Here is a 25645-nt window from a genome sequence, read left to right on the forward strand (position 1 = left end):
AATCTGTTTGAGAAAAAAAGGGTAATATAGAAAATTACCTATTTTATGAAGGTCATGTACCCTGAAACCAAAGTCTGACAAGTAACGTTTTAAGAAAGGAAGGAAGGAAGGCAGTAGAAAGGGCAAGAAGGAAGGGAGCTATGAGTCAATCTCAGAGATTTAGAGGTAAAACTCCTAAGTGCAGTACTAGCTAATTGAGTGCAATATTACATTAAAAGACTCTCTAAATAGCACATATTAATGGAACACAGTATCAAAAGGTCAAAAGAAAAAAGTCATCTTGATAAACGCTGAAACAGTTTTCAATAAAATAACACCTGGTCCTGATGAAAAGCAAAACTCTTAGTAAATTAAAAATAGAAGGAGATACTTTAACAATATGAAGAATATATTTCTTAAGCTAATTGTCAACCTCATTATTAACTGAAAACACTGGAAGCAGTTCCATTAGAAAGTGGGATTAAGATAAGGATGCTAGTAACAACACTTTTTTACATTATTTGGGAATTTCTACCTGATGTAATGAAGCAGCAAACAGAAGTTTCTCTTTTTTTAACTTTTTAAAACTTTTTATATATTTTTTTAAAGATTTATTTATTTATTTACTTATTTGACAGAGAGAGAGAGAGAGAGAGAGAGAGGGAACACAAACTGGAGGAATCGGAGAGGGAGAAGCAGGCTTCCCACCAAGCAAGGAGCCCAACACGGGGCTCGATCCCAGGACCCTGGGATCATGCCCTGAGCCGAAGGCAGACAATTAACGACTGAGCCACCCAGGCACCCCGTTAAAAATTTTTATTTATTTATTTATTTTTGAGAGAGAGAAAGAGCGTGAGCACAAGCGAGGGGAGGGGCAGAGGGAGAAGCAGACTCCCCGCTGAGCAGGGAGGCTGATGTGGAACTTGATGTGTCTTTCCTATAAAAGTATATAATGGGAAAAGAGCTCATTGGAATCGCCAAAAAAAGGTGGGGGAGCTTGAAATAAAACTGGCAAGAAAACCACAAAGAGACAAAAAAAAAAGATGTGGATAATGTAATAACACACTGTATTTGTGGATTGGAACATAAGATATTGTAAACATAACTATTCTAAAATTAATTTCTAGGGGCGCCTGGGTGGCTCAGTCGGTTAAGCGGCTGCCTTCGGCTCAGGTCATGATCCTGGGGTCCTGGGATCAAGCCCCACGTCCAGCTCCCTGCTCAGCAGAGGGCCTGCTTCTCCCTCTCCCTCTGCCTGCCACTCTGCCTACTTGTGCTCTCTCTCTCTCTGTCAAATAAATAAATAAAATCTTTAAAATAAATAAATTAATTAATTAAATTAATTTCTAGGTTTAAAAAGAAAACTGCATTCAATCTCTACGAGATTTTCTTTAGCATTTAAGATGTCCCTAAATTGTAAATTTCCCTAAATTTGTAAATTTCAGAAAAAAAGAATAATTACAAAGGAGGACTTTCTATATTAGATAGTAAAATGAATAATATAAAGCTATAATTAAAACCATATGCCTCTGTTATAAAAATCAACCACAGACTAATAAAATAGGATAGCCCTAAAATTGACCCTAGTATCTATAAAAACCTGTCACAAAAAGATACACAGCAAAACAATAAGAAATAGATGGATAATGCTTAAAATTTTTCTGATGCAGAGAGAAGAAGTAAGATAATCATACTTCAGGCTAGATACCCAAATATTTCCCAAATACATTAATAATTTCACTGTAAGAAATAAACCAAAAGCAACCAAGATGATATGAACTGAGTCTACACAATCTCTGCTTAGGAAAGGATAAAACATAAGAAGTAATAAAAGGAATTACAAAGAAGAGATGGCCTAACTTTGGACTGCATAAACGTTTAAACCTTCCAGAGATTATAAAGTGTCATTAGAAGTTAAAGAACCAAACACAAGATAAAAAAAAACTTAGAACAAATGGAAAAGTGAACATGTGTATTGCACAAAGGGCTCTCATAAATAATTAGGAAAAACATTAACACCCCCAATGGAAAAATGGGCACAAGACATTGATTTTTTAATAGAACAGATGCAAATGACAAATAAGCATATATATGTTCACCCTAGAAATAGCAATACAAGTTAAAACAAGTTATTGTTTTTTACTTATCAAAATGGCAAAGATGAAAAAATATTTAGCAGTGATGAGGATGTGCTGATTTAATTATTCTCAAACACTAATGGTAAGACTGTAGACGCAACGTTTTGAAAAGTGATTTGGCGATATAGAAAAAAACGGAAATAGTTTGCATCCTTGACCCAATAAACCCACTTATGAGGACATAGCCTAAGGAAACAACTGAGAAAGAAAAATTTATGTATTGGCAAAAAATAAAATGAGACAATAAGAAAATGATTAATAAGTAATGACACATTCATAGATGGAATATTAGCCCCTAAAATTCATTTTTCAAAGATTAACCTTGGCAAATTGCTAACTAATCTAACTACAGGATAAAATAATACAGAATTGGAATTTGAATACTGTAAATTTAATCAGCTTAACCTTCCGCCATGTGAGGTGGTTCATTAAGAAGAGCACCTATGCAAAAAGCTCTAGAAAAGCCAAGTGTACTGGCTAGGTGCTCACTCTCAAGTAGAGTGGGCCCTCTCCATCCCTCTCTGACTTGGACCTTCAGAGTCCACTTCTATATAAATTTAAGAATCTGAATAATGGTACTGTAGCTGGGTACAGAGCTTCCACAGCCATGTGTAGTAAGACTAGAGTCTCCAGATATGTCATCTTTGTTGCCAGGCTGTCTTGAGTCACTGAAAGCTTGCTTGACATTTCCTCCAGCCATGCTCTGGACCAGACAGGCTCTAGTCAGGAATAATGGCTTACTAAAAATATGAGCCTATTTCACCTTACCTTGATAGGAACTACCTAATCTGCGTGTTATAAAGTAGGAGTAGAGGGCAAGAAACGACTAAACGTTGCTGTTTAAAATCAGATAATGTTCTTCTAATCTGTGTTTTCCAAAGGCCAACCTGAGAAAATGACTATGAACAGTCAATAAATAATTTTCTAAAATTGGGCTCTTTGGGAAAAATTAACATCAGTTTCCCCTCAGGCTATCTACTCAGATATTTTTCAGATAGATTAAGATCTTATATTCTTAAAAAACGACCAAGATGTAATGAGGGGGCCTTAAATACCATTCTCCTGGCAAGTAAGCATGTGTTTTGTTGTCTGACAGGCTCCATAGTCCCATGGACAGTCCCACACAGGACATGTTCTCCTAGTTCAGCATGACAGTCCACCATCCCCCCCGCAAAGAAGGTACTCTCGAGATCCCATTAGTATCACCGTATGTATTCTCATATGCCTCTCCTAGGGCGCCCTGCTTTGATGACTGTGCATGAACATGTAAGACAGCTAGGAGTAAGGACATAACCAAAACCATGACTAGAACAGACCTAGCCTCTGAGGACTCTAGTCAAAGACCTCAGCCCAACAGGGATGCCAGCCAGCGACGGCAGATATGTAGTGATCATGTCCAAGAGACAAATGATAATCTAGAGGGCATGTCTCTTTGTCCCCCCCACAAAAGAATGGCTTTATTCTCCTCTGTTTCTCCTGTGACGTAACTAGAATAGACATGAGGGGCAGGCTTAGGGGGCAGCACCTTACCTAAACCTAGGAACACAATTTAAAAACCAAATGCTCAATTTTTCAAGGTTCTGGAAATTAGTACAATGTGCCCAAATCAGGGAGTGGCGAAAAGCTTAAAAGCCCATGCCCTACAGAATAAGCACAGGTTTAAGTTGGTTCTGGGGCATCAGTGTTTGGTTGGTAGAAAAGAACGAGCCAAAGGAGTTGCTTGAGCAGTCCCAAATGGGGATGGAGGCCAGTAGCTGCCTATTGAGAAGGTCAGAGGAAGCCTGTGAGTCAGATCCAGGGAATGGTAAGGCATCCCCAGTGTTAAGGACACTCAGAATAGCAGAAGCACCTCCCCTTACAACCCTTTACTTCAGGTAGACTCAAGAGAGCACAGATAGACCATAGAGTAAAACAAATGGCCAAATCCAGGGTAACCATGAGAAATGAAAATGTCTCCAGAGCGTGCGCAGTGCAAGGGAGAGGGGGTCAGTGGAGACTGAACTGTATCCAGTCTCTTCCACACTGGCTGGCCTGGCTGTGGAAGGAGCAGCTTCTGGAAGGCAGGTTGCAACCCTGAGTGCATGAATCATGCCTCTGATGTGCAGCAATGAATATTCCTCCTGTAGGTCAACTGTATTGCTTAAAGTTCACAGACTGTCAGCAGTAAATGGAAATTTACAAAGAACTAAAAAATGGATTTCTTAAAAAATTACAATAACAGAAGTGCATTTCTGTTCTGCTAGTATCTGATTTAGATGTGATCCTTATGCAAACTATACTCTGAATGTATACTTAAGTAAAATAGTTAATTATCATCAAAATGAGAATAATACAGAGATACAATTTTCTAAAGCAAATATTGCCAATAAGTTTTAAGCTTTCTTCCAAATAAAAAAATATTGAGCTGTTTGTCCTTTCATTACTCAAAGAAATGTGCATTCCTGGTAAACTAAAACACCTAAATTATTACCACAACTACAATATAAATAAATATTTTACTTTCTGGCTATTTCACGTAGCAATAACCTTTACAAGCTAATATTTATCATGCACATCACACAAAACAGTCACAAACCTAATTTTGCCTCTGCCAACATTGATATGCTGCTGATAATTTGGGATTACGAATGTTTATGTCACTTTTGTAATTAAGGGGTTAGAATGACGTTAGCAGATAGTGTTTGTACTCCCACAAAAGAACAAAAATTTAGAGGACAAAATCAACTTGCCTTTCTGGAATATTTGTATGCTGATAAGCTCATGAGAAGTTTGCTCTTCAAAAATACAAAATAGTCTGGGGAAATTTAATTTAAATGCAGTCAGACCCTGTTGAACACATTCATCAATAATGTTCACTTATTGGCTGCCCAGTTTGCATGGCAGTATCTTAAGTGAGACACCTTTTAGAAACATTCAGCCCTCTGCTTCACATTATCCTGGTGAAGGAAAAAAGTCAGTGAACTAACTCTAGAGCAGATTCTGTAAGATACAAGAATTAAACAGAATTCTGAAAATTCAACACATTTTGACATTTTTTATCTCTATAATATATACACATCCACGTGCATATTTATAATTTTACATAAATGAAGTGTTTTTTTATTTTCCCTTTTTTCCCTGTTTTCTTCTCCCCCCCCCCCCCCGTTTCCTTCCTTGTTACCCACCCCCTGCTTAAGAGAACCCTTATCATAAAGCATGTATTCTTTCATGGTTTTTGCAGATATGCACACATGCACTTATGCACACATACACATACAGAGATTTTTGTCATTGTTTTATATAAATAAGATCATAATATGAATACTTATACATCTTGCTTTTCCCCTTCAATTCCTTAGCAGGAGTCCCTGCACATCAGCTGGCATACCTATAACTCATTCTTTTTACTGGCTATATAGTATTTCATGTGTATATCACAATGACTTATGTAAATTTTTCTCTCTTGCTAGATATTCGCTGTTTCAATTTTTTGCCACTATGAAAACTGTTGCAGTAAACATCTTTGAAAATGCCCTGGTATACCAGGATTTTAGTTTTGTGGGATAAGTTCCCAGGGCAGGGTTACTGAGTTGAAAATATGTTTGGTTTTGATAGACAGCTTTCTCAAAAACCCTAACTATGGACATTTCTGTCAACAATTTGTGAGAACATACTTTTTTCTGACATCCTGTTCAGTACTGTTATCCTTCTTCTTAATCTTTGCTAATGTGCCTAAAGTAAAATGATATTTTGTCGTTATTTTAACCTATATTTCCTTGTCTACTAGCCAGCTCAGGTGCCTTCCTATGCTTATTGACTTTTTGGATTTGCTCATCTTGAACTTCGTATTGAAATCTTTTGCCCTTTTTTCTGCTGGTCTGTATTTTTATAGTCATTTGCTAACACTTTTAAGTATTACAAATACCATCCCTTGACTTGTCATTCATATTGTAAATATAGTTTTCCAAATCCATCATGCGTCTTCTGACTTTGTTGCCATATGAAAGTCTTTATTTTTAATAGCCAAATATGTCTACTTTTTTATGAATTCTGGATTTTGGTTAAGACATTTGTACCCCTAGATTGTTCCTGAAGTCCTCTGGGTTCTCTTTCAAAAGTTTTGTTGGTTCTTCTATTTACACTTACCTTGAAAACATCAGGAATTTATTTTCCTATAAACAGTGACATTGGTGATACAGTTAACAAAATTCACTCACCACTGTGTCTCTGAGCTAAAATGGAATCCATCTAACCTCTTAGCATCTCCAAACACCTACCACATGCAAAACAACCGTGAAAAGGCCGGAGGACATCAAAACCTAAGTCATGATCTCTATACCACTCAAAAACCTATGGCTCCACTATAAAAAAATCACAGGTAAAAATAGTAAGATTTTATATGTTTGGCTAGGGCTGCATAACCAAGTTCCCCAGACGTAGCTTAAACAACAGAAATTTATTTCCTCATAGTTCTGGAGACTAGAAATCCAAGATCAAGGTGTTGGCAAGGTTGGTTTCTTCTAAGGCTGAACTCCTTGGCTTGTAAATGGCCGACTTCTCCCTGTGTCTTTACGTGGTCTCCCTTCTGTATGAGTCTGTGTCCTAACCTCCTCTTCTTATAAGGACACTGGTCACATTGGATTAGGGCACATCCTTGTCACCTCGCTTTAAAGGCCTTTTCTTCAGTCATATTCTGAGGTACTGGGGGTTAGGCCTTCAACATGTGAATTTTGAGGGGGCACAGCTCATTTCAAATGATCGGTACAGCCTATAAGTACTGTTGGTGTCCTTGAGGGGGGGTCACTGGGCAGTCGGTGAGAGCTTCATGTAAAAGCTGGTGCTGGAGATGGCATGGAGGCATGCTTAAGATTTCAGTGAGGCCGAGAATAAGCAAAGGGATGGCCATAAACATGGTGTGTCAGGGTTCCGGTGAGGTAAGTAGACTGACCAGGGGAGATAGTTCATTTTGGGGGGAAGTGGGTAATAAAACTGGAACTGCTGAGATTGTAAGTAATCTGGATTTAGGTGAAGTTTAGGCTTAATCAAAGAAGCAAAAAAAAAAAGGCATCATAAACTTTTGAAAAGTGAAACTTCATAAATAAATGATATTTAAGGGGGAAAAAAAAAGCTGGTTTTCATTTGTGAGATGAAGCATGGAGAACAGATGAAGGCCCTGCCATAATTATTAAATGAACAGTTTAGCCCAGAGTGGTAGCAATGGTAGACAGGAAGAAATGGTGGGTGAATATTAAACGTTTCAAAGCATGTATCCAAAAATTGACAGAAGTTGATGATTGTCTGTTTATAGGAAATGAGCAAGAGGGATAAGGCAAAGGTGATATCCATATTTTGAGCCTGGGATGGGGGCAGAAATAAAGTTGCCATGCCATGGAGCTTGTGATATACAGAATCCTACATGGAGAAGAAAAGTGACCACCAGTTCATTTGAACCTGGGAGTTTGAGATGGAAGTACTCAATAGGGTATAAGAAATTGGGGCAGGAGCTCTGGTGGGGTGAGAACGTCAACCCTGAGCTGGGCATCAGGAAGCTATTCAGTATAGAATACACTCTGGGAAATGCAAGGAACGAAGAGGGAGGGGCATGATTCAGTGCAGGAGGCAAAGGGATCATTTACTCATCCAGCAACATTTTATTAAGCACTGACTATATGTCCATCATGTCCTTAAATGCCAGGAATACAAAGATAAATAAGATAAGGGATAATCCCTCAGAAATCTCACCCTCAGTCGTGAAGGTCAGGGGTAGTCAATAATGTTAAATGATGAAGTCAGCCATTGAGGGACAGATAAAGGGCCTTTGTATCCGTCAGTAAAGTGGTCACCCATGACTTTCTAGAAGGCAGTTTCAATAGTCTGGGTAATAGAAATGAGATTGAATGGGGGAACATTTGATGGCACAGTGGAGATGAGCAGGACTCTCTTTATTGTCAGAATTGGTTTTGTTTTCCGCTCTCCTGGCCTTTATTCAGATTCTTTGCCACCTTCCACTTAATTAACTTCTGTTACAATAGTCATTCTCTGATATTTTAATTCAGACTTTAACATTAAAGTCAAGTTAGAGCGCCTGGGTGGCTCAGTCGGTTAAGTGTCTGCCTTTGGCTCAGGTCATGATCCCAGGGTCCTGGGATCGAGTCCCGCATCGGGCTCCCTGCTCAGCGGGGAGCCTGCTTCTCTCTCCCTCTGCTGCTGCCCCTGCTCGTGCTCTCTCTATATATCTCTCTCTCTGACTCTCAAATAAATAAATAAATAAAATCTTTTAAAAATAAATAAATAAAGTCAAGTTACAACTTAGTCCCAGGGCAGTTTCATGCTTCTAAAAACATAATAACTTCATACTATATGCTTATGTTTCTTGCCATTCAGATTCAAATGAATAATATAAGTGGATATAACCAATACATTTTAAAATGATAAGACTTTGCAAGAGCCATAGAAAAGGTGTAATAAACACTGAGAGAGACGATTAGCAAGGAGAAAGAAAAAACTAAAAGACCACTATTTGTGGTGGTGGCAAGAATCCAGCTTTCACCATCTTTCCTCATGCTTTTGACAGTCTAGGACAGGATCCGATAGGGCTCAGATACTTGGATCCCTCCACTCCTCTGCCTATTCCAATGGAGAGGAACGGAGAGAGAGAACAGAAGATGAATCTCCAGAGATTGGTTGGAAAAGTGCTTTCACTCTTCCTGTCTATCACTAATCTCTATTAATAGGGTCTCCTTAACAAAGATCTCATTTTCTTTGGTCTTATTCAAAAAAGAATGTATGATTGCTGTGGTTTTCTCTGATTGTTCCATGCATTGCACCTCTAAAAAGTACTCCCAGCTAGCTGATCTATCTTTGTCATCCAACAGTTTCCCATAGACTTTGAAATGAATGAGCTAGATTATGTGAGAATATGAATGCCGTTGTGATAAGTATGTTCAGGTAGTGGATTGGGCATGAGACTAGGAAGTTAGACATCTTCAAGTCTCTATCCTGGTTGAAACTGGTTTGTACTACCAGTCATGGTTGTTTACACATAGTAGAAATATTCACTGATTGATTCTATTTGACTTGATTTGGTTAGTATTGTTGGGAGAAATTCAGTTTCTCTGTGTATTTCTACATCTAGATGAGGAATCATCCCTTCCCCTTTATTATACAAAATCATGATCTATTACTGCCTTTAAAGTCCAGCCAACAAATGTATGCTCAGATATAAGTTGAATGTAAGTCATTCTCCAATAAGCACCCATACCCTACACCCACCCTGACCCTGATGTATCCATTGAACAGATATTTCTGCACAAATTCAGTCAGGGGATGCAGTGGTCAAGAATCATGACAAACAGACAGAAATACTTGATGAGAGGCCCCTTAGCTCTGTAAATGTAAAGCCCTTGTGACAAGCACTAACAACCAAGTATGCAGAGCACTCAGAAGCTCTAATGATGTTGCTACAGCTTTGAGAACTTGGCTATATTGACAAAAAAAAGAGCAGAAAAAGATGACAAACTTTATGTTTTCTTGGTGAAGGTTTTTAAAGTCAGGTCTGAAGATTCTAATAGCTTGAGGTTCTACATTTAGAAGGGAGGCAACCCTGTAAATGAAAAAGCAGTGTTCTTGTTTGGGCATAACATAGGAGATGGTCCTTGAAGTAGAGATTGTGCATGGCTTGAATGGATGGGTCACTGTGTAAGGCTGGTGGTTGGGGGATCACAGCAAAATTCTATGAGCATATTACCCTTTTTTTTAAGTTTTTATTTAAATTCCAGTTAGCTTAACATACAGCGTAGTATTAGTTTCAGGCGTACAATATAGTGATTCAACACTTCCTACAACACCTGGTGCTCATCACAACAGGTACCCTCCTTAATCCCCATCACCTATTTCACCCATCCCTCCCCACGTCCCCTCTGATAACCATCAGTTTGTTCTCTATAGTTAAGAATCCATTTCTTGGTTTACCTCTCTCTCTTTTTTTTCCCTCTGCTCATTTGTTTTGTTTCTTAAATTCCATGTATGAGTGAAATCATATGGTATTTGTCTGACTGACTTACTTTGCTTAGCATTATACACTCTAGCTCCATTCATATCATTACAAATGTGAAGATTTCATTCTTTTTTATGGCTAATATTCCTACACACACACACACACACACACACACACACACAAACACATACACACCCCACGTCTTCTTTATCCATTCATCTATTGATGGACACTTTGCTGTTTGCATAACTTGGGCTATTGTAGATAATGCTGCTATCAACATGGAGGTGCATGTATCCCTTTGACTTAGTATTTTTGTATCCTTTGGGTAAATACCCAGTAGTGCCATTGCTAGATTGTAGGGTAGTTCCACTTTTAACTTTTTTGAGGAAACTCTATACTGTTTTCCAGAGTGGCTGCACCAGTTTGCATCCCACTAACAGTGCAAGAGGGTTCCCCTTTCTGCACATCCTCACCAACACCTGTTGTTTCTTGTGCTGTTGTTTTTAGCCATTCTGACAAGTGTGAGGTGATATCTCACTGTAGTTTTCATTTGCATTTCCCTCGTGGTGAGTGATGTTGAGTATCTTTTCATGTGTTTGTTGACCATTTATGTCTTCTTGGGAAAAATATCTATTCATGTCTTCTGCCCATTTTTTAATTGGGTTATTCATTTTGGGGGCGTTGAGTTTTTTAAGTTCTTTATATATTTTGGATACTATATCTTTATCCAATATGTCATTTGCAAATATCTTCTCCCATTCTGTAGGTTGCCTTTTAGGTTTGTTGATTGTTTCCTTTCCTGTACAGAAACTTTTTTATTTTGATGTCGTCTCAATAGTTCATTTTTGCTTTTATTTCCCGTGGCTCAGGAGACTTATCTAAAAGGAAGTTGCTATGGTTGATGTCAAAGAAGTTACTACCTATGTTTTTCTCTAGGATTTTAATGGTTTCCCATCTCATGTTTGGATCTTTAATCCATTTTGAATTTATTTTTGTGTACAGTGTAAGAAAGTAGTCCAGTTACATTCTTTTGCATGTAGCTGTCCTGTTTCCCCAACATCATTTGTTGAAAAGACTGCTTTGTTGAAGATTAATTGATCATATAATTGTGGGTTCATTTCTAGGTTTTCTTTTTTTTTTCTTAATTTTATTATGTTATGTTACTCACCATACAATACATCATTAGTTTTTGATGTGGTGATCCACGATCCACTGTTTTCATGTAGCACCCAGTGCTCCATGCAGTACGTGCCCTCCTTAATACCCATCACTGGGCTAACCAATCCCCCCTCCCCCCTCCCCTCTAAAACCCTCAGTTTGTTTCTCAGAGTCCATGGTCTCTCATGGTTCATCTCTCCCTCCAATTCCCACCCCCCTCATTTTTCCCTTCCTTCTCCTAGTGTCCTCCATGCTATTCCTTATGTTCCACAAATAAGTGAAACCATATGATAATTGACTTTCTCTGCTTGGCTTATTTCACTTAGCATAATCTCCTCCAGTCCCATCCATGTTGATGCAAAAGTTGGGTATTCATCCTTTCTGATGGCTGATTAATATTCCATTGTATATATGGGCCCCATCTTCTTTATCCATTCATCTGTTGAAGGGCATCTCAGCTCTTTCCACAGTTTGGCTATTGTGGACATTGCTGCTATGAACATTGGGGTGCATATGGCCCTTCTTTTCACTACATCTGTGTCTTTGGGGTAAATACCCAGTAGTGCAATTGCTGGGTCATAGGGTAGTTCTATTTTTAATTGTTTGAAGTACCTCCACACTGTTTTCCAAAGTGGCTGTACCAACTTGCATTCCCACCAACAATGTAAGAGGGTTCCCCTTTCTCCACAACCTCTCCAACATTTGTTGTTTCTTTCCCTGTCCATTTTTGCCATTCTAACTGGTGTAAGGTGGTATCTCAGTGTGGTTTTGATTTGAATTTCCCTGATGGCTAATGATGATGAACACTTTTTCATGTGTCTGTTAGCCATTTGTATGTCTTCTTCAGAGAAGTGTCTTTTCATATCTTCTGCCCACTTTTTGACTTGATTATTTGTTTTTTGGGTGTTGAGTTTGAGAAGTTCTTTATAGATCTTGGATACCAGCCCTTTATCTATAGTGTCATTTGCAGATATCTTCTCCCATTCTGTGGGTTGCCTCTTTGTTTTGTTGACTGTTTCCTTTGCTGTGCAGAAGCTTTTTATCTTGATGAAGTCCCAAAAGTTCATTTTTGCTTTTGTTTCACTAGTTTTGGAGAAGTATCTTGAAAGAAGTTGCTGTGGGCGATGTCAAAGAGGTTACTGCCTATGTTCTCCTCTAGGATTTGGATGGATTCCTGTCTCACATTGAGGTCTTTCATCCACTTTGAGTTTATCTTTGTGAATGGTGTTAGAGAATGTTCGAGTTTCATTCTTCTGCATGTGGCTGTCCAATTTTCCAAGCACCATTTATTGAAGAGACTGTCTTTTTTCCATTGCATGTTTTTTCCTGCTTTGTCAAAGATTATTTGACCATAGAGTTGAGGGTCCATATCTGGGTTCTCTATTCTGTTCCATTGGTCTATATGTCTGTTTTTGTGCCAGTACCATGCTGTCTTGGTGATCACAGCTTTGTAATATAGCTTGAAATCGGGCAACGTGATGCCCCCAGCTTTGTTTTTCTTTTTCGACATTTCCTTGGCGATTCGGGGTCTTTTCTGATTCCACACAAATTTTAGGATTGTTTGTTCCAGCACTTTGAAAAATGTCATTGGAATTTTGATCAGGATGGCGTTGAAGGTATAGATTGCTCTGGGTAGCATAGACATTTTAACAATGTTTATTCTTCCGATCCATGAGCATGGAATATTTTTCCATCTTTTTGTGTCTTCTTCAATTTCTTTCATGAGTGTTTTGTAGTTCCTAGAGTATAGATCCTTTACCTCTTTGGTTAGGTTTATTCCGAGGTATCTTATGGTTTTTGGTGCTATTGTAAATGGAATCGTTTCTCTAATTTCTCTTTCTACGTTGTTAGTGTATAAGAAGTTGCATTGTTAGTGTATAAGAAAGCAACTGATTTCTATGCATTGATTTTGTATCCTGCCACATTACTGAATTGCTGGATGAGTTCTAGTAATTTGGGGGTGGAGTCTTTTAGGTTTTCCACATAAAGTATCATGTCGTCTGCAAAAAGAGAGAGTTTGACTTCTTCTTTGCCAATTTGAATACCTTTTATTTCTTTTTGTTGTCTGATTGCTGTTGCTAGGACTTGTAGTACTATGTTGAACAACAGTGGCGAGAGTGGGCATCCTTGACGTGTTCCTGATCTTAAGGGAAAGGCTCTCAGCTTTTTCCCATTGAGGATGATATTCGCCGTGGGTTTTTCATAGATGGATTTTATGAACTTGAGGAATGTTCCCTCTATCCCTATACTCTGAAGAGTTTTAATCAGGAAAGGATGTTGTATTTTGTCAAATGCTTTTTCTGCATCAATTGAGAAGACCATATGGTTCTTCTCCCTCCTCTATTTAATGTGTTCTATCACATTGATTGATTTGCGGATGTTGAACCACCCTTGCATCCCGGGGATAAATCCCACTTGGTCGTGGTGGATGATCCTTTTAATGTATTGTTGGATCCTATTAGCTAGGATTTTCTTGAGGATTTTGGAATCCATATTCATCAGGGATATCGGTCTGAAATTCTCCTTTTTGATGGGGTCTTTGCCTGGTTTGGGGATTAAGGTAATGCTGGCCTCATAGAATGAGTTTGGAAGTTTTCCTTCTATTTCTATTTTTTGAAACAACTTCAGTAGAATAGGTATTATTTCTTCGTTGAATGTTTGGTAGAATTCCCCAGGGAATCCATCAGGCCCTGGACTCTTGTTTTTTGGGAGGTTTTTGATCACTGCTTCAATCTCATTACTAGTTATTGGCCTATTCAGGTTGTCAGTTTCTTCCTGTTTCAGTCTTGGCAGCTTATAGGTTTCCAGGAAGGCCTCCATTTCATCCAGATTGCTCAGTTTATTGGCATATAGTTGTTGATAATAATTTCTAATAATTATTTCTATTTCCTTGGTGTTAGTCGTGATCTCTCACCTTTCATTCATAATTTCATTAATTTGGGTCCTTTCTCTTTTCTTTTGGATAAGTCTGGCCAGTGGTTTATTGATCTTATTAATTCTTTCAAAGAACCAACTTCTAGTTTCGTTGATCTGATCTGCTGTGTTTCTGGTTTCTAATTCATTGATCTCTGCTTTAATTTTAATTATTTCTCTTCTAATGCATGGCTTAGGCATCGTTTGTTGCTTTTTCTCTAGTTCTTTAAGGTGTAGAGTTAGTTGGTGAATTCGGGATTTTTCTGTTTTTTTGAGTGAGGCTTGGATGGCTATGTATTTCCCCCTCAGGACCGCCTTTGCTGTATCCCATAGGTTTTGGACCGATGTGTTTTCGTTCTCATTGATTTCCATGAATTGTTTAAGTTCTTCTTTGATTTCCTGGTTGACCCAAACATTCTTGAGCAGAGTGGTCTTTAGCTTCCAAGTGTTTGAATTTCTGCCAAATTTTTTCTTGTGATTGAGTTCCAGTTTTAAAGCATTAAGGTCTGAGAATATGCAGGGAATAATCTCAATCTTTTGGTATCAGTTGAGACCTGATTTGTGACCCAGTATATGGTCTATTCTGGAGAAAGTTCCATGTGCACTTGAGAAGAATGAGTATTCTGTTGTTTTAGGGTGGAATGTTCTGTAAATATCTATGAGGTCCATCTGGTCCAATGTATCATTCAAAGCTCTTGTTTCCTTGTTGATTTTCTGCTTAGATGATCTGTCCATTGCTGAGAGTGGAGTAATGAGGTCTTCTACAATTAACGTATTGTTATCAATATGACTTTATTTTGGTTAACAGTTGGCTTATGTAGTTGGCTACTCCCATGTTGGGGGCATAGATATTTACAATTGTTAGATCTTCTTGTTGGATAGACCCTTTAAGAATGATATAGTGTCCTTCTGCATCTCTAATTACAGACTTTAGTTTAAAATCTAATTTGTCTGATATAAGAATTGCTACCCCAGCTTTCTTTTGAGGTCCGCTGGCATGGAAGATGGATCTCCATCCCTTCACTTTCAGTCTGGATGTATCTTTAGGTTCAAAATGAGTCTCTTGTAGGCAGCATATGGATGGGTCCTGTCTTTTTATCCACTCTGTAACCCTGTGCCGTTTTATGGGAGTATTTAGGCCATTCACGTTGAGAGTGATTATTGAAAGATATGAATTAATTGTCATCATGTTGCCTGTGAAGACGTTGTTTTTATAGATTGTCCCTGTAAATTTCTGTTGTATATCACTCTTGGGGTCTTTCTCCTTTTATAGAACCCCCCTTAATATTTCTTGCAGGGCCAGCTTAGTGGTCACATATTCTTTCAGTTCTGCCGGTCGTGGAAGCTCTGCATCTCTCCATCAATTCTAAATGAAAGCCTTGCCAGATAAAGTATTCTTGGCTGCCTGTTTAGTACCCTGAATATGTCTTGCCAGGCCTTTCTGGCTTGCCAGGTCTCTGTGGATAGGTCTGACGTTATTCTGATGTTCCTCCCTCTGTACGTAAGGAATCTCTTCCCCCTAACTGCCCTTAAGATGGTTTCCTTGGTTCTAAGATTTGCAAGTTTTACTATTACATGCCGGGGTGTTGGCCTGTTTTCCTTGATCTTGGGAGGGGTCCTCTCTGCCTCTAGGACGCGAATGTTTGTTTCCTTCCCCAGATTAGGGAAGTTCTCAGCTACGATTTGCTCAAATACATCTTCTAGTCCTCTCTCTCTCTCCACTCTCTCCGGGATTCCAATTATTCTGACATTGGAACGCTTCATGGTGTCACTTATTTCTCTGATTCTATTTTCATGGATTCTGAATTGTTTTTCCCTGGCCTCCTCTTTTCCCTTTTTATCTATTATATTGTCTTCCAGGTCGCTTATTCGTTCTTCTGCCTCACTTACCCTAGCTGTTAGATTATCTAGATTGGATTGCATCTCATTGATAGCATTTTTAAATTCTGCCAATTCAGCTTTCATTTCTGCCCTTAGAGACTCTGTGCTGCCATTAATTGATTTCTCCATTCTAGCTATTGTCTTCACAATTGCTAGCCTGAAATCCATCTCCGACATCTTGGTTATATCTGCACCCATTTGTAAATCTGCAGCATAAGTCATAATCTCTGAGTCTTTTCTATTTTGGGGGTTCCTCCTCCTAGTCATTCTGTTGATGGGTGTTTGAAGGAATGTATAGAGTCCAAATTATTGACCAGAACCCAAGCAAGATGCACCTGTTTTCTTGGGACCTTAGGGTTGCTGGCCTCTTGTTTTCCCAGCCTGTCTTCGGCAGGAGGGGCCTGTTGTGCTGTTACTCAGGCAACCCTGTTTGGGCGGAGTTGCCCTGCCCCCCTGTGGCAGGGGATGGGCTCAGCGGGAATCAGTTTTGGGGGCTTTTGTTCTCTGGCGGCTTTCCCTGGCGGCTTTCTGTATCTCTTCCATGAGTCAGAGCAGAAGAGACCGTTTCCAACCCTCTGCCTCAAAGCAGAGAGACCGCAGTCTGTTCTTCAGTGAGCTCTCCAGGCCACACCATCTCCGTTTCTGTCCGTGCTTCTATAAACTGCAGCATCCTGGCTTGTGCGCCCCTCCACAGCGCCCCCAGTCCTGCCTCCAGGTCGGAGCACGTCTCTGCCCTTTGTGCTTCTAAAACCGCCAGCCGCTCCCAGTTCGCGTGCGCGACCCCGCCACTCCGGGTTTCCGCCCTGGGGGCTGCCCTGGAGTCCTTTCCCTGCTGCTACCAGTCTGCAAGTCTGTGCCCCGTCCGCAACACGCAAGGCTGTCGCTCACCGGCGTTGTAGGATCCCCACGTCCAGGCACCCTCCCGCTGCCGTTTATCCTCCGATATCTGCCTGCAGAATCACGGCTCCCCGCTTCGTACCTCGAAACCAACCGCCTGCGATATTCTGTTTGTAGAGATCCAGATCTTCTTACATCTCAGGCTGGTTTCGTGGGTGCTCAGAGTGGTCTGGTAGATATCCAGCTCAATTCCGGGGACCAGTTGAAATAGGGTCCCCTACTCCTCTGCCATCTTTCCTTCCCCCTCCATTTCTAGGTTTTCTATTCTGTTCCATTGATCTATGTGTCTATTTTTGTGCCCATACCATACTGTTTTGATTACGACAGCTTTGTAATATAACATAAAGGCCAGAACTGTGATGCCTCCAGCTTTGCTTTTCTTTTTCAATGTTGCTTTGGCTGTTCAGGGTCTTTTGTGGTTCCATACAAATTTTAGGATTGTTTGTTCTAGTTCTGTGAAAAGTGCTATTGGTAATTTGATAGGGATTGCATTAAACATGTAGATTGCTTTGGGTAGTATAGACATTTTAACAGTATTTGTTCTTCCATCCGTGAGCCATCTGTGTCTTTCCATTTCTTTGTGCCATCTTCAATTTCTTTCATCAGTGTTTCATAATTTAAGGAGTACAAATCTTTTACCTCTTTGGTTAGGTTTATTCTTAGGTATCTTATTGTTTTTGGTGCAATTGTACATGGGATTGATTCCTATTAATTTCTCTTTCTGCTGCTTCATTATTGGTGTATAGATTTCTGTACATTAATTTTGTATCCTGTGACTTTATTGAATTCATTTTTCAGTTCTAGTTTTTGGTGGAGTCTTTCAGGTTTTCTATATAGAGTATCATGTCACCTGCAAGTAATGAAGGTTTTACTTCTTCCTTGCCAATTTGGATGCCTTCTATTTCTTTTTGTTGTCTGATTGCTGAGACTAGGACTTCCAGTGCTATGAGTAATAGTGGTGACAGTGGACATCCCTCTCTTGTTCCTGACCTTAGGGGAAAAGCTCTCAGTTTTTCCCCCATTGAGGATGATGTTAGCTGTGGGTTTTTCATAAATGGCCTTTATTCTGTTGAGGTATGTCCCTCTAAACCTACTTTGTTGAGGGTTTTTATCATGAATACATGTTATACTTTGTCAAATGTTCTTTCTGTATCTATTGAAATGATCATATGGCTCTTATCCTTTCTTTTATTAATGTGATGTATCTCATTGATTGATTTGTGAATATTGAACCACCTTTGCAACCCAGGAATAGATCCTTGGGTTGATCTTGGTGAATGATTTTTTAAATGTATTGTTGGATTCTGTTTGCTAGTATTTTGTTGAGTATTTTTACATCTATGTTCATCAGAGATACTGGCCTGTAGTTCTCTTTACTTGTGATGTCTTTATCTGGTTTTGCTATCAGGGTAATGCTGGCCTCATAGAATGAATGTGGAAGTTTTCCTTCCTTTTCTATGTTTTGGAATAGTTTGAGAAGAATAGGTATTAACTCTTCTTTAAATGTTTGGCATAATACCCCTTTTTAAGGATTTTCTGGTAGCTTTGACTCCTCTCCCCATCATCCTCTGAACTTCTGTATGCTATTCCACATTACCAAACTATGCATTTCTTTTCTTGCCCGGCTTTCCTTTCCGTTATCTCTCAAAGCCCCAGACCACCAAACAATCAGAAGGAACGTGTGATGAGGAATATGATAAGGGTTGGTTGGGGGGCCAAAGTCTTTCCTCTTTCTCCCAGCTTGAACCCCTGTTGTATGTATATAATTTCTTATTTACCCCCAAAAGGAAGACCTTGCTTGATAATAGTCTTTGTAATTGAATACTTGTTTATGATCACCTTTCTTGTAGGTATCTCTAAAGAAGAAGAGCCAAAAATATTGAGACCCCCAAGACGGCCCCGGAAACCCAAAACATTAAATAACCCTGAGGACTCCACATACTATTATCTGCTACATGTAAGTGGCTCACTCTTACTATCAGATGGGAGCCATAGCGTCCACTAACACCCCTCTTCCTCCTGGTCCAAGCCTCCCCCACAGTCCTGTAAACCCCCTGTCCTCCAGCAGTCTTGTCTGCTGGTGCATTAATAGAACTAAGATGCAAATACCAACCCAGAAAGAGAAATACATCGTAACAGGAGAGGGACTCAGGTCAAAGGGTGAATTTAAGGAAAAGAAGGAAGGGAAAGATGAAGAAGGAGACATTTACTTGAGCACCTTTTAAATTCCAGGCCTAGAGGGAGGGGTGTTCACGCACACTATGACATCTAATCCTATGAATAGCCCTTAAGGTGGTGTCCTCTCACTAGTCAGGACTCAGACCCAATAAGCACTCCAGAGCTGCCAGGCTTATTAGCTACACTCAGGTCTTCTGACTATGCAGTTTACTCCCTGTGTGCAAGCCTGCCCTTCCTCTCCATGAATGCCGCCGTCATCCACTGGTGGGACCCGGACCAAGAACCTGGGAGTCATCCTGGATCTTGCCCTCTCTCTCATTCCTGACATCAAATCTGTCCCCTAAAGCATGGCTTCTCCTGGCCAAGGCTCACTCCTATTCATGCCCTGCCTCTGACCCACGGGCAGCACTCTACTTCAGACCATCATCATTCCTCACCTAGGATATTCCAAGCTTCCCATCATGGCGTCTCCAGCCCCTACCAGAGTGTTTCTCTAGACCATCTTGTGAGTGGGTTCCTCCCTTGATGATTCCTCTGAGAGTTCAGCAGTTCCTTCAGCAGGAAGTCCAGACATTGCAGAGGCCCTCCCCATTGGCCCTGGGACTGTTCTTCAACCCCCTCTCCAGCCCCCATATCCACAACCCACCACTAACTGCCTGAAACCCTGCCAGACAGGGCCTTTCTCTCACGTTCCTTAGTCCTTTGCACCTGCTGGTCCTTCCCTCTATAATGCTTATTCCCTCTTCCACTCCCACTGCCAAAGGGAGAGAGCAAGGATTCTCTGCCCCCGGAGAGTGCTTCCCATCTGTTGGAATTTTCCCCCACTTCTTGGCAGAAAATGGAGCTCCCGCTTGACTTCCAAGTCAAACAGCCTCTTAGTCCTCCCCCCTCTCTGGGGGTTTCTCTCCAGTATCTTTGGAAGGCTCCTCTCCACCTTGGTGTTGCCTCATGTTCAATCTTGGACTCTCTTCTCCTCTCATTTCTTCAGTTACTACTGATTCCCAAATCTTTACCTCTGGCTAGATCTCTCTCCACATTCAGATCCCAAACTGGCTAGTGTTTGTTTCACATACTGCACATGGATGTGCACAGACATCCATCCACACACACTCACACACACATACACACACACACACACACACAGCTTTGTTGAGATACGTCACATACCGTACAATTCACACACCCAAAATATACAATTAAATGGTTTTCATTATATTCAGAGTTGTGCAACCATCACCATAATCAATTTTAGAACATTTCCATCACCCCAAAAAGAAACTCCAGACCCATTAGCAGTCATCCCCCATCCCCTCCCTCCAGCCCCAGGCAACCACTCATCTATTTTCTATTTGCCTGTTCTGAACATTTCATATAAATAGAAATGCGTGACATGCGGTCCTTGTGAATGAATGACTGGCTCTTTTCACAACCAGTAATCAGAATATTATCCTGACTTCTCCCCCTTTCTCATCTTCCATATCCAAAAACCTACCTCTTAAATATCTCCTGAATTTCTGTTTCTCTCCACACCATATGTTCACAGCTTCCTCCAGGCCAGCATTCCCAGTTGATACTTCTGCATCTATCCCCCCTCTTACTGTTCTCTTGTTTTGCTCCCCTTCTTGTTAATACATCTTTCACACTGTAGTTGGAGTTGTGTTTCTAAAATTAACATCTGGTCGCGCTACCCCTCTGATGGAAAACCTTGTAATGACTTCCTAGTGTCCTATGATAGAAGGGCTGGTTAACATGAGGGCCTTGCTTACCTTTCCAACCTCAGCTCCTGACATTCATTCACCCCTTTTTTTCTCCTCTCCATCCATTTCCTCTCATTAGCCTGTACCTGGTCTTCACATTGTCCATAGGCATTGTCCCTATATGCTCTGTCCTCCGCCTAGAAACTACTTCCTTTTTCTATTCTCACCTTGTGGGGACAAAATACCCCCATCCTCGATGTCTTTTTCTTCAGGAAGCCTTCCTGATACTCCCAAATCCCGAAGGAGCTCTTCCTGTGTCCTCCCTAAGTGGTCCATGCTTCCATGTCACTACGCTGTGTCCTGCCAAAAAGTGACCAACGTTGTTTTCACGAGGTCAAGGAGTTTGCCTGTTGCATTTAGCTTGACACATAGTCGGCGTGCAATAAATATTTGTGGTACAAACGAGTGCAGTGCAATGTGAGCGAAATACAATTAGAAGTAAATCAAGGAAGCGAAAAGTCCAGATAGCTCCATTTGACTATTACTTTAAAAAATCTTGATAACAGACTTTTTTCTGCCCACCCCAAAAGGAAGCACATAGCCTGACATTTTTTTATGTGGTTAAATAGAAAGAAGAGCAGAGAACAAGATTAGAAATTACCAGACATTCCCTATTAACTCTGAATATAAGTGGTAAAGGATGCTCAGTGACCTTTATTAACTGCAGCCGAATGACCATTGACCATGAGGGTTTCAACGACAGATGCCACTCTTGATATGAGAATTTATAAGAGCTTGAAATAAGGTGCATGTCTGTTACTGACCACCGCCCGCTCAGCAGGAATCGTGCAGCAGATCCTGAGCCTCACAAATGAGTCCCTGCTCTCAAGAAGTTGACTTTGCCTTCGTATTATTCTTTTTTAAATGAACGTAAAGGGTTTAATACCTCTTAAACTATCAGTGACTGGAATCCTTTTTATAACCCTAAGTCTTGAAATCTGTGGCTTCTGTGAAAAATAAAGCACAGAAACCCAAGATACCAGTATAAGCGACAACATCCCATGTGTTCATATTTATCTGGCCCTTACCCAAATTTGGGGCATGACGCATAGTGGAATCTATAGCTCTGAGGGGACCCACGTCCTTTAACCAGGAAAACACTTTCTGGAATTTCGGCTCCGCTGTAGTTGCTCGGAAGTGGGCACCAGTGGGTGGGGCGGGCTACGGCTGGGCGAGCGGGACACGGAGGGGGTGGTAGCCACTCCCACGGCTGCCTTGGCCGCCTGCCAGGACAGGTGCATCTGATGTGACCAGGGGGCCGAGGAATTGTACGGAGCCAATAACCTTGGAGTGCTGAAGATAACCATCTGCAAATCCTGCCTTAAAGCCTGTAGACAGACATATCGGGTATGATCCTGTTATCATCTTGATTAATGCGATTTTATGCAAAGCCAAGGCCTTACAGGCATCTTCTTTTCAGTACTAAAATAAACATGCAGGGACAACTCTGCACATTTTGTTTGCTTTGTGTAGCATTCCTAAGGTGGTGGCGGCTTCAAGGTTCAAACCGGAACACTGACCCTGATGACTTAATCAGATATACCAAGGAGTGGGATGTCTCCAGCATGTTTGTAATTGCTTCTCTAGAACAAACTGCCATTTTTTATTGGCATTTTTTACTTTCCTGTGAGTAGAATGACCAATGACAGCAGGAAAAAAAGAAACTCAACTTCATTTTGCTGTTGAAAGCGTTATTATGATCTAGCTATGGAAAACTCTTGCTGCTTCCAGCTGTCATTTGGGAACATGATGACACACTCCTGTGCCTCACTCATTACAGTATTTGTCCTTACATCAAATGTTCAGGCAATTAGAGTGACCCTGAAGATCAACGGAAAGCTCTCCTTTTGGCCATCTTGAGTGGCTTACTGATAGAGCACCATGGTCTACTTCTTCCAGAGGATGGAATGGGATATAGGAAGTGTTGTGCCATCTATAAATCTCAAGACTTTTGAAGAGTTGTATTCTTTATTATCTGTGGCATGACCAGCAGCATCCAAAAAAGAGAAGACTAAAACACAACCAAGCACCTCACTTCTGTTGAGCAAAGTGAAGCAAGGATTTGGATACAGTTCCTGAAAAAAGAAAGCAATGGTTATGGTATTGGAAACCCCCCAAAACTGCCACGTCTCACCCCCCTCCTCATTAAGAAACAACCAGACCACATAGCGATACCCACAGACACAGGGAATGTTGCTATAGGGAATGAGGTATGCAACAAGGGAAGATTTTTATGCATCATAGGCAACTTCCGCTAAAGCATTTGAATTGAAAGAGGAACATGAACTCATGATTCATACATAATAAAAGATCTGTGTATCAAAAAAAAACCACTTTCTGTAATTTTAAATGGTTTTCATGAAACTCTTTCTAAAATATACTACACACTATACCATCTTTATCTCCTTCTCGCTCTCTCTTCTTTAACTCTACAAGAAACTGCCACTAGACATTTGCTTCTTTCTTTTCATTTCAAATTTCAAGTTAGTGATTTGTCATTTCAGAACTATCGCTGAAAACATTGTTTGTTTTAAATAAATGTCACTAATATTAAGTCCCAGGTGATAAGATTAGTATTGTATTAAATCCTCTCCCTTGAGGGACAATATGCTTCCGTCTTCATGATGAAGAATGCAGTTTCGTGCGTCCCTTTTGGCCCCAGCTGCCAGGACACTGAGGGACAGACATAAGGCTCCATCCTACACTTTTGCCCTCTTTGTTCCTTATTTACAACTTCCACTTTATTACCTTGCTTGTGTAATTGCTTCCATGATAAACCACCTTAAATAATTTTTGGAAAGATATATTATCGAGTGATAGTTCACTAGAATATTCTAGCACAGGCAAAAGTGAAATAAGCATAAGCCTGGACAGTATTCACTCTTCTAAGAATTCCTGTAACTGAGAACCAAATTATATACACCGCCTCCCAGAGAGAAATGTTGATCCCAAAGAAAAGGCAGAAGGTTATTTGATTCGTGGTGGCAGAATTTAAGGGCAGAAGGTCATTTGATTCGTGGTGGTGTAAAGGGGATCTCCGTCACTCAACAGAACGCCATCATTTAAACATAACTTTGGATTATAGAAAATGATTACCAAGAACAAGAGACATTTTTTTCAGATAATGGATCAAGGAGGCAGGACCTCTGTCATATTAAAACAACAACCACAACAAACACCACCTGGGGTGCAGGGATCATTCACTAGGCTGTTAGGGGCCATTGTACCTATGGTGGCAACATAATTATTTGTGAGCACCTCCTGGCCCGGGGCATTGGATCAAGAATGTAATAGGAAATAGGAAGGAGGACAGGAATGTATTTGGTGTCCTGCCCCTTACCTGGTTACTTCTTGAATGATCCACTCCCAGACTTGATACCTTTAACATTCCCTTCTCCCTCCTCCACCCACTAAAATACCAACCAAGAAGAAGAGATGAAACTATGAACCATTTGACTCATCTGACATTTTAGTGTATTACAAATGATAAATCATGAGAAAAAATGATTTAGCATGCCTAAAAATACTGGGGGCAACCTTCAATATTTACAAACCATTGTTAGTTGCCATTTTTATTGTCTTGCATTTTTATGGAGCAGCTTGATATCTGCATTAGAGTTCCCATGATTACAGTATCCTTAGCTTGTTCAAGGTGAGTGTGCAATTTGTTCTCTGAGCCTAAAAGACAGACAGGCTCTTGCAGCATGTAAATAGGGGAGTCCAAATACCTTGCACCAGCACACATAGTGAAACACATTACTAGTGTTACAATACAAAAGGTGATACTGCTTTGTATGTAAGGTAAAATGAAGTACCATTTCCTTAGTGTTCAGATTGAAGCATTGATTAAAAAGTATCTAATTAAATCCAGACTCACGTATTCTGATTTGTGCCTTGATACATCAAGTTCTCAACTGGAGGAAGAATTTGCAAATGAACACATATATCATCTATGCTGTTACTTTTATGCCATAAATGGGCTCCTATAGGTTAGTGAAGTCACACTTCTATTCTTTGTGGACTGTTGCACCTGCCTTCGCTGTCCACCCATCTGCTTTGCCAGCAGACAATGATGACATATAAGCGAGACATCAAAGCAGCCTAATCAACCTGCCTAACTCACAGCTGCATGTGTGATAGAGAGACAGGTTTTCCAGGAATTCTGACATGTTTTCCCATTTGTAGGTAGATCTTGTGTATACTGCTCACTATGTGGTTAACTCTTTTTTTTTTTTTGGCATGGAATGCAAAGATTAATTATAGTCCAGGCCTGGTAAAAAAATAATCACAAATTCATAATTAGCAAATTTTGAGTGAATTATATTTCATTAGATTTTTAAAACATGCCATCCACTTGCTTATTTCTAAGTTAGCTTTATAGGAACAAATGTATTTATATATTAAGATTATAGTAAATATATCAATTATTTTCTATTAATCAATTACATTATTTTAATCATAATATTATATTGATTTTTAAATTTTTTCTGTTCCCTTTAGAAGTCAATCCAAGAAGAAAAACGAAGACCAAGGAAAGATAGGTAAATTATTATTTCTAGATTTCAGTGTCATCTGAATATAATTATATAAATAATAATTATATAAATATATATATTTATATAAGTAAATATATATAAATAAATTATATAAATATAATTCCAAATGTTCAAATTATGATTGAAAATCACCTTTTTAAAAAAATCATCTATTTTATGTGGATAGATTTGGAAAGTAGCATCCTCTCAATACATTTATTTATGTTATAA

The 25645-nt window shown here is 39.8% G+C and overlaps 1 protein-coding gene and 1 pseudogene across 1 annotated transcript in view; both read left to right on the forward strand.

Moving 5' to 3' along the window:
• MYO3A (myosin IIIA) overlaps nt 1–25645 on the forward strand; it is a 230374-nt gene that overhangs the window by 196767 nt on the left and 7962 nt on the right. Inside the window, exons 30-31 of the mRNA XM_078074084.1 lie at nt 18795–18901; nt 25380–25420. Coding sequence (XP_077930210.1) covers nt 18795–18901; nt 25380–25420 — 148 coding nt within the window. The remainder of the gene's footprint in view (nt 1–18794; nt 18902–25379; nt 25421–25645) is intronic.
• LOC118535745 (protein ARV1 pseudogene) lies at nt 19364–22834 on the forward strand (annotated as a pseudogene).

This window comes from Halichoerus grypus, chromosome 6, assembly GCF_964656455.1.
Source record: "Halichoerus grypus chromosome 6, mHalGry1.hap1.1, whole genome shotgun sequence".
NCBI lineage: Eukaryota > Metazoa > Chordata > Mammalia > Carnivora > Phocidae > Halichoerus > Halichoerus grypus.